At 40.8% G+C, this 14,659-nt stretch overlaps 1 protein-coding gene across 1 annotated transcript in view; it reads right to left on the bottom strand.

Moving 5' to 3' along the window:
* MPP7 (membrane palmitoylated protein 7) overlaps nt 1-14,659 on the bottom strand; it is a 316,603-nt gene that overhangs the window by 124,348 nt on the left and 177,596 nt on the right. The window contains exons 6-7 of the mRNA XM_018558730.1: nt 10,971-11,048; nt 1,077-1,157 (exon numbers count right to left, since the gene is read on the bottom strand). Coding sequence (XP_018414232.1) covers nt 1,077-1,157; nt 10,971-11,048 — 159 coding nt within the window. The remainder of the gene's footprint in view (nt 1-1,076; nt 1,158-10,970; nt 11,049-14,659) is intronic.

Below are 14,659 nucleotides of genomic sequence, written 5' to 3'. Positions count from 1 at the left end.
AGTAATGAGTCTATCTCATATATTAGTTTCACCTTTTAAGTTGCATTAGTGAAATAAATGAACTTTGCACGATATTCTAATTATTCAAATTTCACCTGTATACTTGTTGGTTAGAGTTGGCCTGTTGCTATGTGAAAAGAGGTAAATCAGGTATCAAATGTAAAAAAATAAAAATAAATGGGAGGGATACTTAACTATCTGCTGGGTGGCGTGTTACATCTTCGCTTTCTTGAAGCACTCTGGACACCACAGCTATCTGACACTCTCATCTATGAAAAATAGGGTGCCCCTACAGGGCGCGATGATTGTACCTGATGCCCTTTAGTAACATAGGGGTGAATAGGTGAAACCTCTGCACACAGTGGGGGACATGCTATGAAACACACCTGGAATTGTGGGATAGCAGCGGTGCCTGGAGTTTTTGGAGAGAGGAAATGTAACACACCACCCTGCTGGATAAGTATTTCTCTTATTCTTTTTCAGTTTTTTTCACCTAGATAATGGGTCACTCTGCCGATACCTGTAGTCCAGCGGAAGCCAAACTGTGGCCCTCCAGCTGTGGTGCAACTACAAAACCCATGAGGCATTGCAAGACATTGGCAGCCACAGGCATGACTTCCAGAGGCAGATGCTTGATGGGATTTGTATTTTCACCACAGACGGAGGGCTGAAGTCTGGCTACCCCTGTCGTAGGCCTATGGAGATATTCAGGTTTTCAGACAGGCAACAGGCGAGCTGTACTCCAGTTGAGATCTTTACAATCCAAAGAGGGTTACATCTCACATTTACCTCAGGTGACCCCACACAGCATGCTCACACATGTAGGCAAACTGCAAACAGCTACGTTCTTTCCTAGTCACTGCAAGTTGTCACAACACCATAATTTAAGTTTTACACTCAGTCAACCATATATTTTCTGGGATGAAGAAAAACAAACCGCTTCATATTCTCTAAAAAGCACATACGGTACCTCGAAGAGTTTCGTTCTTGTTTCCGAATAAACATTCCCTGTTTTCTGCTTAATCCGCAGCAAACGGACATTTAGAATCTATCCCGCAGGTGTAACATGTCCTCACCTTGAAATTTGGTTTTGACAGCAGCTTTAACAATTCTCTGATCTCGCTGTTCAGGGGCTTGCTCTGCAGCTCTTCAGCCAGCTGTGAAAGAGACAGAATTGACATTGTGAACATTAGCCGAAAAGCAACCTCACCCAGTGCAGTGACAACTGAGAATCGATCTTGTTTGAGAATATTGCTTTCCAGTATGCTCAAAACAGAAGCCAGCATGAGCAAAAACAGACGATTAATCACTAGCTCTCCGCTTCAGGCCTCAGCGGGCCTGAGTCAAGCCAGTTCTTTCAGCCGAGTTTAAGTCAAGTAATCGTATCTGGCAGTGCAGTAGTCAGATCACATTCTGATTTATGGCTCTGGGGGCAAAGTCGTGCACTTCATTTAGGGGAATGGCTCTTTGCCTGCAGACAAAGGGCTGCTTGTAAAAAAGTGATGGATCAAACTTTGACACTGTCTGTTTCAATTGAAAAAGTTGCTTCTGAACGAGGTGGTAAAACTTGCACTGCTTCCAATAAGCCACAGAAGATGTGCTGTTCGGCATTTAGGTAACGACAGAGAGGGAGGGGAAAAAAAGTACCCCCAAGAGTCAGAGCTGTCTGTGCTTTGGGTTATGTTTACACACACATGATAATTAGCTCCTTAATGTAAAACAGGGACAGTCAAAGCAGCCTATACATGCTGCCTAAGACAGATATGGAGGCCAGATACAATAAATATCTTCTTAAGGTTCTTATATAAGCAATGTAAGGAGGAAAATGGCAAATTATGTGGACAAGGCCAGTGGATGTACTTGCCTCAGAACTGAACATTTTAAAAATAAAGTCAAGGCCCACTAAAACACATGATACATTATACAATTTAATTGTGAAATCCCCTTAAAGCTCTTAGATCTACCAATAGTAAACTGTAATTCAAGGGTCTGCCTAGTTTTATACAGATTGAATTGATTGTTTTGGTTTGTCCTCCTATTACTTAGTTTTGGTGAATCCAAATGAGATTGTACAGAAATGGTAAGATCCCAAAACCCGTCATGAGAGAAACTCAGAAGCTGCCATCCTTAACCTCTTCTTCGAAAAATTATAATTGGCTAGTTGCTTTGTTGGCCCTCTGTCTTCAATACTTTGAGTCGCAGACATAGATCAAGTATTTATTTAAGGAGCTCTGGCTTTCTAAATGTGCATAACCCTTATGGGTTATGGGAGACTCTTAACGTTTTCAATATAGCGAGCCACCTTAACAACAAGGCTATTTCTAATTTCAGAAGCAGGTCAGCAATGACAAACCCCCTATTTTTCCAATGATATGTTTACTTTAAAAAAAGCCAAACAGCAACAAAAGTTAATGCATGATTATATTGGGAGTCTAACAAGTCAATGTAAAACTTTACTTAAATTATCTTCTTCTCAACGATCCTGGATGTGGAGAACAGGACCACATTTTATAGAGTAATGTCTGGTGTCACTCAGAAACCAATCACCAGGCCTGAACAATATTATTATTATTATGCAGGATTTATATAGCGGCAATAGTTTGCGCAGCGCTTTACAATATAAGGCAAAACAATCACAACACAATTCAAGACAAAATGGTAAGGAGGGCCCTGCCCGTGAAGGCTTACAATCTAAAAGGGAGGGGCAAGTGATATATGAGGAGGTAGCTGTGTTTGGGATGAATTGTTTGAGAACGTGATGGTTAAGTGGTCAGTTTGAGGTGGGATAGGCTTAAAGCATCAGGAACAAGGGGAGGGAGGGGAGGACATGTGTAAGCAATGCAAATAGCATTCATGACAAATTCACTGTTAGCATAGCTGCTTTGGGGGCAGCAGGGGACACTGCACTGTCAGATTAATAAGGCTTGGGTTTACACTACAAATAATGTTTTGTGCTAAGACCAAAATGGTCCTTTTTGAGCTCATCAGACTATAGAACGATTTTCCTTTGTGTCCCATACCGATCTGATCTACCAGTTCCCTCTTGGCTGGTTGTTTGACTAAAGCCCTTCTTAGCAGCTTAAAGTAGGAGTCACAATTGTGTCATATGCATTGCATTTTTAATATTGGGTTTACCAGAACTCTGGAAGGGATTCAAGTTTTTTTTTCTTTTTTATAATCTAACCATGACTATTGTGTTTCCAGAACTTTAGCCAGGACTTGTTTTGATAGCACCTTGGTCTTCATGATGCCGTTTGTTTGAAAATGTCCTCTACAAAAAACTGGAGTTCCAAAACACAGATGTAATATTTTGGAGGTCTCGTGAAAATATAACTGCCCACAAATGGACTTCATTCAACTAATAATATACCTGTTGAAGGCAACTGAGTTAAAGTCCATCTCCAGGCAAAGAAAAAAAAAAACTTACCCTTGTTAAGTTCTCTTTTTTTCTAGGGGACTAAAATTAAGCTGTTTTACTTACCTGATCTTGGCTTCCATGGAGAGTGGCGCTCATGTCTTCTCCCCCTTCACTACAGATGTTGGAATGCTGCATAAGACATGATGACGTGAACGGTACTTAAACACTTAGAGTGAAGGGGAGAAGAAGCTGTGGGGACCAGTCTAGCAGCCTGGACGGTGGAAACAGGAATAAGGTAAGTAAAACAGCTTTAGCAATAGTGTCCCCTAGATATTAAAACCTTTAACCCTTGCAGTGTGGGGATAGCCCCACTGCAAGAAGTTTTTTGTTTGCTTGGAGATGGGCTTTAGGGGCAAAGGGTTAAATACTTATGCCGTTTACACCAGTGAAATATAGGTTTTGGAGTGCCGAAAAACATTCAGTTTGCTGCATCTTTGGTGCATTTTCCAGCAAAATGCATGTTACCTAGGGATGAATGGTAAGACGTGTAAAGCGCACATAAAGGTGCAAAAAATCACTTATAACGCACTGCATGTACCATCCTCCAAAACAACACACAGGTGTGAGGAGGGTCTTATGGTAGTGAGAGAGAGGGGGTGTGAGTTATGGTAGTGAGACTCTTTCGTTTTTTTCTATTATTATTTTTTATTACACTACCAATAATGACAAAAAATCTTTAATTTAAATATGAAGTAGTAACACCACAACATGTGCAAATGTCGAAGGGGAAGGGGAGTGAATACCATTACAAAGCAAATGCACATGGGAGGTTAGAAATCTTTAGACCTCTGCCCCTAGAAACCAAAGAACATCTTTTGGTTTTGATCTTTAAAGTCTGACTGCTGCAATAACAAGTATAAAGAAAATGTATTATTTTTCCACTATTAACTGTACTGTATGTTCTACAGTTCTTTGAAAAAAGAAAGTGATTTTTTTAAAATGATTACCTGATAATAAAGAGATCTATACAGAAACATTTGTAGAGTATATATGGGAGTGTCCCTACTGGAGCAATTGAGGTAAAATGTGGATTCAGAGCCCCATTAATGTAAAAGTCTCCATATTATGGATTATTATGGATTGCTGGTGTGGCTTACAGACCGCATGTTACTGTAACCTCTCTAATACCTGTGAAGGCTGCAGATAAAAAAAAGCAAAGCCTGCATGTTGTTAACATAATGTCCTGGCAATGCACACAGAGCACATTCATCCCCTCAGACATCATTTGTTAGAAGGGGGAAGCTGTCCACCCTTTTGGAGGCAGATAAATGATGACTGGGAAGTACTTGTACTGCTTCCACATAGGTGCTGCCGCAGAGTAAGCATACGTGACCCATGATACACATTTATAAGGCAGAATCATTTTACAGAGTTCTTTTATTTAAACTTCACATCCACAGCCATAACAATGAATAATTAAGATGCTCATTAATGATAAATATTAATGTAGAATTCTACATATTACTGTATATAAGCACCCTTTAATACAGTTATACAGTCAGTAAAAATAATTACATGTGTTTTTAAATGCAGCTAGGATGGAATAAATACTTTAATTTGTCTTTGTATTAGATTCCTGTCATCTTCTGCACATCAGCACTCTGGGAGATAGAGATACCAATGATCAGAGTAAAGGAAGCGGGTGACTATGAAAGTTATACTGCATCAGCACTTTTTATTGTTGTTTCCTATAAGGATGGGAAAGTACTAATTCCATGATTTATATGAATAACTGCTTCTCGATCCCACAACGACCATGACTGCTTCCTGCAGAGCTTTGGGCAAATACGCTAATAATATACAGTGGTGCATGTCCACTCACATGCCAATGTGGGAAGCTGGCTTTCATAGAGTATGTTTGCTCTTTGTAAGGAGAACACACAAAAGAAGCACAGCTCCTCCGCGGCTCGCTCAGGAAAGGAATGAGCCAGGTACTTGTCGCTGGGAGCATGTCCTCGCTCCAAACCGAGCCCATACAAACAGAAAAAAAGCTGCTCGCACACCAGATTCTGGTGGGATGGTTTATTGATACTTGTACCACATCACTGGTGTCCGGCCCATGGTCCGACCCTCTGACACATTTTACCCAATCACGGGATTAGTCGTAAAGAAGGTGAAATGCGTCAGTGGGGGCGAACCTTGGGTGGGACATCAGTGATGTGGTACAAGTTTCAATAAACTCCTCCAGCGGAATTCGGTGTGTGGCCTGCTTTTCTTCTGTTTGTATATGTGCTCTTTGGTTAAACTTTACGTATGTCCCTACCTGACCTTTGTTAGTCTTCCTGCCTTACCTAGTTTCTCACCTGATACCCGCCATCCTTCATCATTTGCCTTTCCTTGACCTCCCTTTCTCAAACTTGGTACCTTGATATGGTTGTTTGGCTTCCAGGTAACCAACCTTTGGCCTGACCTTGAATACAATCCTACAATTAATTACAAGCGTTACTTTTTCTACTTGATCTTGGTTCATCGCATATGCATCAGTGAGGCCAAGCCGGGGGTTTGCAGCATGGAAGTGTGAACTGCACCAGATCTCACCACAGCATTGGTGGCTCATATGAAGACTAGAGTTAGTTTTTTTTGGCAAGAGTCCTTGCTGGTGACTAGAAGAAACTTCTATCAAACTTTCCTGGTCTGCACAGGTCCGGTGACCAAGCTATAGAGTTCTCGATTCATGAGCCTGCATTAAGCATCACTGAAGATTTTTAATAAGATTTGTTTTAAATCACCTCAGAACTGTATTATTTTAGTTCCTTATATGATTTTGAAGCTACAGGCAACAGGTTAGAATATCTGTCCTTTATGAACTTAAAGAGACATTGTCATCAACCTAAAATGTGGAAGTAAGAGTCAATTCATTAGCACAACCCCTCCCACCTATCTGCTGGGGATTGAAGAGGAATGATAGAGTGTCAACTGAATGAGAGATCAGAGTCTGCTGGGGCTGCTCACATCACATCTAAGATGACGGCACCCAGCAGCAGTTTCAGGGCTTTTGGATGTCTACACAGGGGAGGCTTTCTCTGGCAACAGAGTTTCTTTAATCCTAACTTGGTGTCAGTGGTGAAGGAGTATCTCTGGTCACCTCTTTTGCAGAAGAGGATTGCTGTGTACGCATAGTTGGATGCATGTGGGCATAGGGATGCAACTGCCGTCAGCTTGCACCCATAGAGGTGCAGGTTGTATATATTTAAAATAAATGTAGGCTTTGGTCAATGTTTTCTTTTTATATAAACCTGTAAAAAAGATTGAGGTAAAAGTATTGTTAATAATAGGAGTTGAATGTTTTTAAACCCTGTTCCTAGGCATATTTTCAATTATATGTGTACACAAGGACAGCCATTTATTCATTACATACACAGGCTCTGATGACTGCTCTGCAGTGCTACACAATGGCTGCACGTTACTGCTCCTTCTCAAAATATAAGGCTACCAGTCAGCCAAGCCAATAAAAACAATGCACATCCCATGTGGCTGATATTTTATCTCAATAGTTGTTAAGAGAAAGACACAGAGTGCACTTCGGTACAGACAGCTTCCTTAGTGGCTAATCCACTAAACTATAACAATGGCACACACATGGAAGAGTAAGCTTGTAAAGTAGTAAAATCATATCAAAAACTACTTTGAGGTTAACACAGCAAAATTACATTAAAACATTCACTCACTAAAAATAGACTATACTTTCCCTAAATGACCTTGTATTCCATGGGGGTAACACCGGTCAACTTGCAGTTGCTGATAACTGTCAAAGCAGATAGGTCTACGGATTGGTCTACCTTCACTGCCACAACATTCATGTGTACCGCTAGCATATGCCTACCTATATAATAAACAAAGGCTGTAGCAAGGGAAGCACCGATTAAACCAGTACAGTACTCTTCTCTCTGTCTCTCTGTATAAATACATGTTTCATTTTGTCTCTTTCATTCCAAGTTTGTCGAGCATGAATATCGGTCAATTTACAGGAATCAACCAAAATTGAAGCCGTGTATGTCTACCTTAACAATACTTGTCACATTTCAGATGAAATATGGCTTGTGGTGAGAGTGCCCGCACTGTAAGCTAATGAATACAATGGGGAAATACAGTACTCACATAAGCTTGTAAAAGAATTCGGGGTAGGGATCACTAACACGATTATGTCTACTAATAGTACAAAGGGCAAGATGAGGGAAGGGCAGTGACACCAAGCCTGCAGAACCTCCATCCGAAATGGCAGTTAGTGCTAGTGTACAAGGCATTGCAGCTGTGCTTAACATTTGGCCAACATTCACATTGACTAAATGGAGGGAGGAATAAAGCAAAGTATAAACTTATCTCAAATTCCTTTATAAAGTTGCCCTTACTTCCTTGGCAAGCAGAGGATTTCCTACAGCTGTTTGGCTGAGTTGTCCTTTAATTTGTTATATGTGTATCCTATAGGATTCTAGCTTAGACTACCCATAGCCATGTAACAGCAGCCTGAGGAACTGATCACCATGTCATGACTGTACTGAAAAATTGTGATAAACATGCACAATCTGTTGCTGTGAGCATGTTTAATTATGCAACAAGTAGATGCCCTGACAATAGTCTCATTTCTGGGGAACAACAGCAATTGTCAAGGAAAATTGTCCTCCAATATCAGTCAGATAAAGCATGCCTGCATAGATCACAGACCGCCCATGGACATTATTTGCTGATGGGATGGCTATTGACCAGGTCTTCTCATGTCTATGAGAAAGGTTTAATAGCTGAAGGAAAGCTGCAATGAATGCCCTGGATATTTTCTCCTGTTCCACTTTATCACTGGGAACCCATCTGCCTCTCAAACAAAGTTTTTCTAGCAATCCAATTCTACATGTTTCTACATGTGTTCTAGAAAAACCTCCTAAAAGAAAAACATCATAAGGCTTGGGATGAAACCACAAGCGGAACCGCAAGTGGAACAGAACCATAAATTTACTTGATTGTGGATTACTTGGGATTTCTAAAATCTAAAGTCTCGTATCTCAGGTCTCCAGTTTAGGAACAGGGATGGTGCTACATGCCAAATGAATTAAATTCCACTTAATTCTTTTCATGATGTCCAATAAACAAGCACCCTTGCACTGCTGTTCACCTATCAGCCGACTGCTCCGGAAACCTTTTTGTTGTACATCTAGGACGTGAGGAGTTAACACTACCCATAAAACAAAAATGTCAGCGGTTACGCTTTAGCTATAGGAACACTGATTTCCATGCCTGTGACCAGGAGCTCCGACCCAAGCCAATTTGTGCTCGGAATCCTCTGTCTTCAGCACTTTTTAATGTTGGTTTAAGAACATGTAACAGAAGATGTGCAAAGTCGTCATCTGGGAGAAGGGGTTTTGTTTTTGCAATGTTTTATGTTCACTAATGTACATAATGTTTTGTTTCTTAATCTTTTGTTGGATCGTCACCGCTTTTTCTAAACGCTGCCAAATTCTTTCCAAAAAAACTGGACTGGGGGATTGTAAATGGATTCCAATATAGTCAGCAATGTAGACAACTATCCAATCAAGAGACACCAATGTAACGCATATGAAAGTGGTCTGGAAGCTGTGTGCATTAGATAGGGGGTAAAGCCAAAAAGATATCTGAAGGACTTACTAGTAATAGCCATCAGCTGCTCCATGGCCGTGTAATACAAGTATATGGTTACATGCTATAAGAAGCATAATTAATCATTGGGATCCGGAGAAGAGGGAGAGCATGTAACCACAATTACTAAATAACCATTAACAATGTAGTACATCAATAAATAAGCAAATATGGCAAAAGAAGTACGTTTTTGACTACTAGTGCAGAGAAGACTGCTACCTCTTCAGATAGATGCACATGCCTCAAAGTACTACAAGCCTCAAAAAGAGCTACAAAAATATAAAAGTACACTAGAGTGGCAATTTTGCTCTGAATTCAAGAGCAGTGCAGCAAAAGTGCCATCGCATCATGGGAAGCATCATTAGGTGGACTTCGCTTGTAGATTCAACAGCTGTATGTGGGAGAGGGAAAAAAAGTTATCAGTGCTGTAGCACATATATTTTAATTGGAGGTCACAAATACTACTTTAAAGCTGAACACCAGGCAAACCGTTAAATACCAAAATACATATTTGTTTTACCTGCCAACATTTTTTATTTCTGTCAATTGAGTCCTGAGAATTACATGGCTCTGCTGCACAGCACAGCCTGCCTGGCAGGGCAGGAGACCTGATTTTACTCTTCTGCAATTAGGCAACAATTACAGGTTTTGCACCACAATGAAGAACCCAGTGTCTGAAGGTCACATTCCAGGGTGGTCCCACATTCTTAATTCCAGCGGAGTCTGGATACTGACTAGTGAAAGCTGCAGATTTAATTAACTTTTTTTTGCTAACATTTGTAAAAAAACATGCTGATAAAATGACTCAATAACAATCTATGGCCCGAAGCAAAATTATTTTGTTCTGGTGTTTCCAGGGAAGGCTGTTAATGCTACAGCTTACAAAAACATTATAGACAATTGTGCACGTCCAACTTTGTGGCAACAGTTTGAGCAAGGCCTTTTCTGTTCCAGCATTACTGTTCCCTTGTGCATGAAGCCACCTCCATAAAGACATGGCTTGATGAGTGTGTTGTGATGAACATGAGTAGCCTGCACTGAGCCCTGACCTCATCTTTTTTGGACACCTTTGAGGTGAACAGGAACATCGACTGTGAGTAAGGTCTTTTTACCAACATTAGTACATGACCTCTAAAATCTGTGGAAAGCCTTTTCGGAAGTGAGAAGGCTGTTATGACAACAAAGCAGGACCAATCACATATTACCGCCCATGGTTTTAGAATGGGATGTCCAATAAGCTTACATATGTGGGATTGTCTGGTGTCCAGATATTTCTGGCCATATAGACATCAGTAACTAAATAACACTTCCTGACTCTGTTTCCCACTGTAGACACCTTTGTTTCTGTATGCAGGTCCTCTTTCTCATGTGTAATAAAAAGCCGCAACCTTGAATAACAGGTTTATATATTTTATTGATTTATAACAGAATTATAGACACAGGAAATTGACTACTCAATCAACGTGATCAGCGAACACTATTTCCCAATTATGACAGCTATTTGGAAGGCTGGAGCAAATGAATCATGATCCCCCCAGTCCAGTGTTAGTTCTGACAACCTCCTCCTGAATTTTATACAACTCATTTCTGTTGTATTAACTACCATTTTTCTTCTCCTGTCAGCAAAACAGACGTCTCATTTGTCTATTATTCTAAGAAACTCCTCTTGTCTGTGACTTTCCCTACATTCTGGCAAGTGGAAGCTCTCGGTTTCTCTCTGTGGGATTGCAATGTGTAATTTTAATAATACAGCTACCACGTCCTGGCATACCAAGGTGCCGTGCAAGGAACACAAATTAAAGTGATGTCAGCGAGCGGCCCGTGATGACAGCATGTTGTGAAGCATTCTCAGCTGTGTACGGTTTCTGTCCTGGGAATGACTTACACATGTTTGTGTTGGGATGGCTTGAACGTACAGGAATGCCTGGGACACACAGTGCATACTTACATCTTCTGCCAAGGCTGTGGCACTGTGTATGATGGGCTGTGGGTTCTCCTTCTCATAGTAATGTAACTTTTCATGGATCTGGAGGAGAAGAAACAAGAACGTTACCCTATGAAAAGTTATTATTGAGAAGGTTCAGCATAATACTGACTGCAGCAAGGTGAATGATAGATACATGTTCTGCATCTAAGAAAATCTGTGTTTAAAGCTGAACTGCAGGCAAACTGCTAAACACAGAGATGAAATACATATATGGGGCATGATTTACCTGCCTAAGGATTTGTATAGCTGTACTTCCAGCTCTGAGATTTACCCAACTCTGTGGCTGTGACTCTCTCAGCCTGTGACTGGATCGTAAAAGGACAAGCAGCACAAGCAGTGATGAACTCATCTCTTTTCCTCTCAGCAAGCTCCTTGCACTGCAGCACAACAGATTGGCTCCTTTGCTGCTTCCCCAATCTTATCTGTTGTACAGGGACTGCAAAAGTCTGATGCCAAGTCAAAATCTGGTACTTAAACCAAACACATAAAAAAATAACATTTTAATGATGCATTAATGAATAGAGAGCTGCATTCATTGGTGTCTTTTATAGCTGTCTGGAGTTCAGCTTTAATGACTTTCATTTCTAGAGCAATTGATCAGGTAATGTAAACAACGAGAGATAAATAAATACAATTCACTTACACATAATCAGGCCGTTATCAGCCATTCATCAGTAAACAATGATCCTGAATGCATCAAGGGACAGGTAAGCTTTAGGATCCATTCACACTAGCTGCTGCGCAAACGCACAGCCGCTGGGTGTGTGGTGCCCACTGTGCTGATACACCAATCCCAGGACATCGCATTGTGAATTTTTTTTTAGAACTTTATTGAAATGTCACAAGTTACATTTTACTCAGTTCTATTGGCACAGCTGGGTACAAGGTGGTTGATCTACACCGTATCCCGCTGCGGTATAAAAATTATTTCATGCCGTACACCACTGCGTTTCTACCACAACAAGGTGGTGTGATTGGTGCCCAACTGTGACAAGGCAAATTGCCTTGTCTTGCAATTGGGGCTGCTCTGGAAACGATGGCCAACACAGCCCCAATGTATGTGGTGTAAATAGACACTTAGGGCCCAGTGCTAGCCACACCTTCAGCACTCTCCCAGCAGAGGAAACAATATACGGTCATGGGCCTGTGCCACATGGGACAACCTGAAGGCTGCAGGTCATGCTGATTAAAACGCACCACAGCACAAAACAATGCAAAAGCTTTACCAAGTGCAACAAGCCAATATGGCTGAATATGGTAATGGTGGAATTTAATAAAAACTAGTAAACCAGAGTCAGAAGAGCCCTATTTGTGACTTCTAGGTTTGAGTAATGTCTGCAAGTTTTTTCTAAGGTCGCACTACTCTTAGCAAGCATAACTCTTCAGAGAAGATGTGTATATTAAGAACTGACACATTTAGCTGTTATCCACGGAGACACTCTGGTCAGTAGGTGTAACTAGTCTCAGGAAACAAAGCACTGCAGGTAAATTTGCCATGGTCCTGTTTGCAAAGTGTTAGCGGACTGTTAAAACTGCTTTTACATTTCTGGATCTACGACTGTAATTTATAAATTTCCCTGTAGTGGTATTTTGACTTGCAAGAAGTGGTTATTTATTAAACTGCCTGTAGATCTGAAAGGGCCATCACTCACGCATGCACCGCTCTCAAGACGAACTGTTGGCAGAGCATTCTATTTATTTGCAAAGTCTGAAGGTTCAAGTTTATGCCAAAAAAGGGCGGGGGAGGGGGCGGGTACAACTGGCTCTGCCTCTAGATAGGCAGAGCCAGCTATCACTCATGCAGCTGGGCGGATCCAGACATAATTGTCAGGATCCGCTTGAGCGGCGCGTCTCAGTATACTGCGAGCTGTATACCTTCTCACCAATTAAAAAAATTGTAGGATAAAGCACAGAAAAATCAAGTATTTTATCTGTGTGGTTTTCTTTCCATTAGTAATTTTTTATTTGCTGGCAATGTGCCTTTGAACTTGCTGGGAAAACTGTGTTACAATATGTGAGATTTTTCAAGACCAAAAATCACATTGTTCGCTTAGATACACAATGAGAAAAACATTTCCATCCTGTTCCTTTGATTTTCCTCATCACTACAAGTCAAAAACACATTTTAAGTAGACCCCCACTAACCATTACAAAATCGAACCTTCTAAAAACTATTTTTTTTTAACCGAAATTCTACTGGTGTACGATCAGCTTAACAAGTAAATCTGTGTTTGAGAAGATTTCACAATCAGGGCTAGTTCACACCAAGCGTGTTCCAGGAGCAGAGCAGTTACAGACCTGATCAAAACTGCGTCCAATGTATTCCAATGGTATTTTGGGCTCTAGTTCACACTGCAGCGTTCAGTTCCAGAGCATGTAAAAAAACTGCAGCAAGCCCTATTTTACCTGCTCTGGAACACATGCAAACACATCAATAACGCATGCAAACACACTGAAAGCCCATTTAAAACTAACAAAAAAAAAGGTGTTTGTTTTGTTGCAAAAACGGCATGGAACATGGCAAAAAACACACTGCACTGCGTGTGCAGAAACTCATGCAGATCTGGTATGCATTTGGTGTGAACAAGCCCTTAGGGTGCTTGATGATTAACTTGATGTAGCTAATGTTATAAAAGAATGTTAGTTTTAAATTGCTGCATCTATGTATAGTCTTTCATTTATGATTGTAATGTAAATCCTGTATGATAATAATATATGTAAATAGGGGCAGCCATGTTTTCTTTTTACAGACAATGGTTCCTGCTTTGCAGCGCTATAAAATAGTTGTGCTTTACTGCTGCTTCTTGCAATGCATGTCTATAAGTCAGCCCACACACTAAATCTGCACTCCCTTGAAGTGTTTGGCTAGCAATACATGTTTTGATTTCTCTCGTTCAGTCCCACAGACCAAACAAGAGTCAACCAAACAACCGATTACCCCATCCACGCTAAACAGCATAGGTGGAGAAGTCTCCTGTGTCAACTATTGTATTCTGACAGCCAGAACCCACAGCTATCTGAATACCGGACAGTGATTGCATCTGATTTGATGTAGTCATTGTTCTGCCAACAATTATTCGATTAACCTTTGTGGAGCTGTGTGGTACTGACAGGAGAACCAATGGCTCTAATTATGCTGATGCAGCAGGAATTGGCAGAAATTTGAACTGTGTATGGCCATCTTTAGGTAGAAGCACCAGTGGAGGGAAGAGCAATTTGTAGGTTAATCCTCTTTCTGTGCTGTCCTTTGCTGCAATCATTGCTGCTATATCTTCCCACACTGGCAGTTCTCACACTTCATCTTTCTGGTCCCGACACTTTGCATTTTTTGATGTGAAGTAGTTAGCCCCATGAACTTCTATAGCGAATATTTTTAAGTTTAAACAATTGTATTGCAACTGAGAGCCTTTGACAGCATGCAAACTGTGGGAAAAGGCAGATTTGAAAGCAACATTTCCACCTCAGATGCTAATGCTTTACAGCTTGTGGAGTTCTTCTTTAATAAAAGATGTCAAGTCATACAGGAAGTGCCTTTTATGGGGCAATTTCCAAAAATATTAACCGGTTAAGATTCAAAATGTGGAAGTCATATACAAATTTAATATAAGTGTAGGTGCATTTCCAAAACCTCCCCAAAGACCTCACTCTTC

Source organism: Nanorana parkeri, unplaced genomic scaffold (assembly GCF_000935625.1).
Source record: "Nanorana parkeri isolate BGI_ZX_2015 unplaced genomic scaffold, ASM93562v1 scaffold355, whole genome shotgun sequence".
NCBI lineage: Eukaryota > Metazoa > Chordata > Amphibia > Anura > Dicroglossidae > Nanorana > Nanorana parkeri.
The sequence above is the reverse complement of the archived record's forward strand: the minus strand, read 5'-3'. Positions and strand labels throughout refer to the sequence as shown.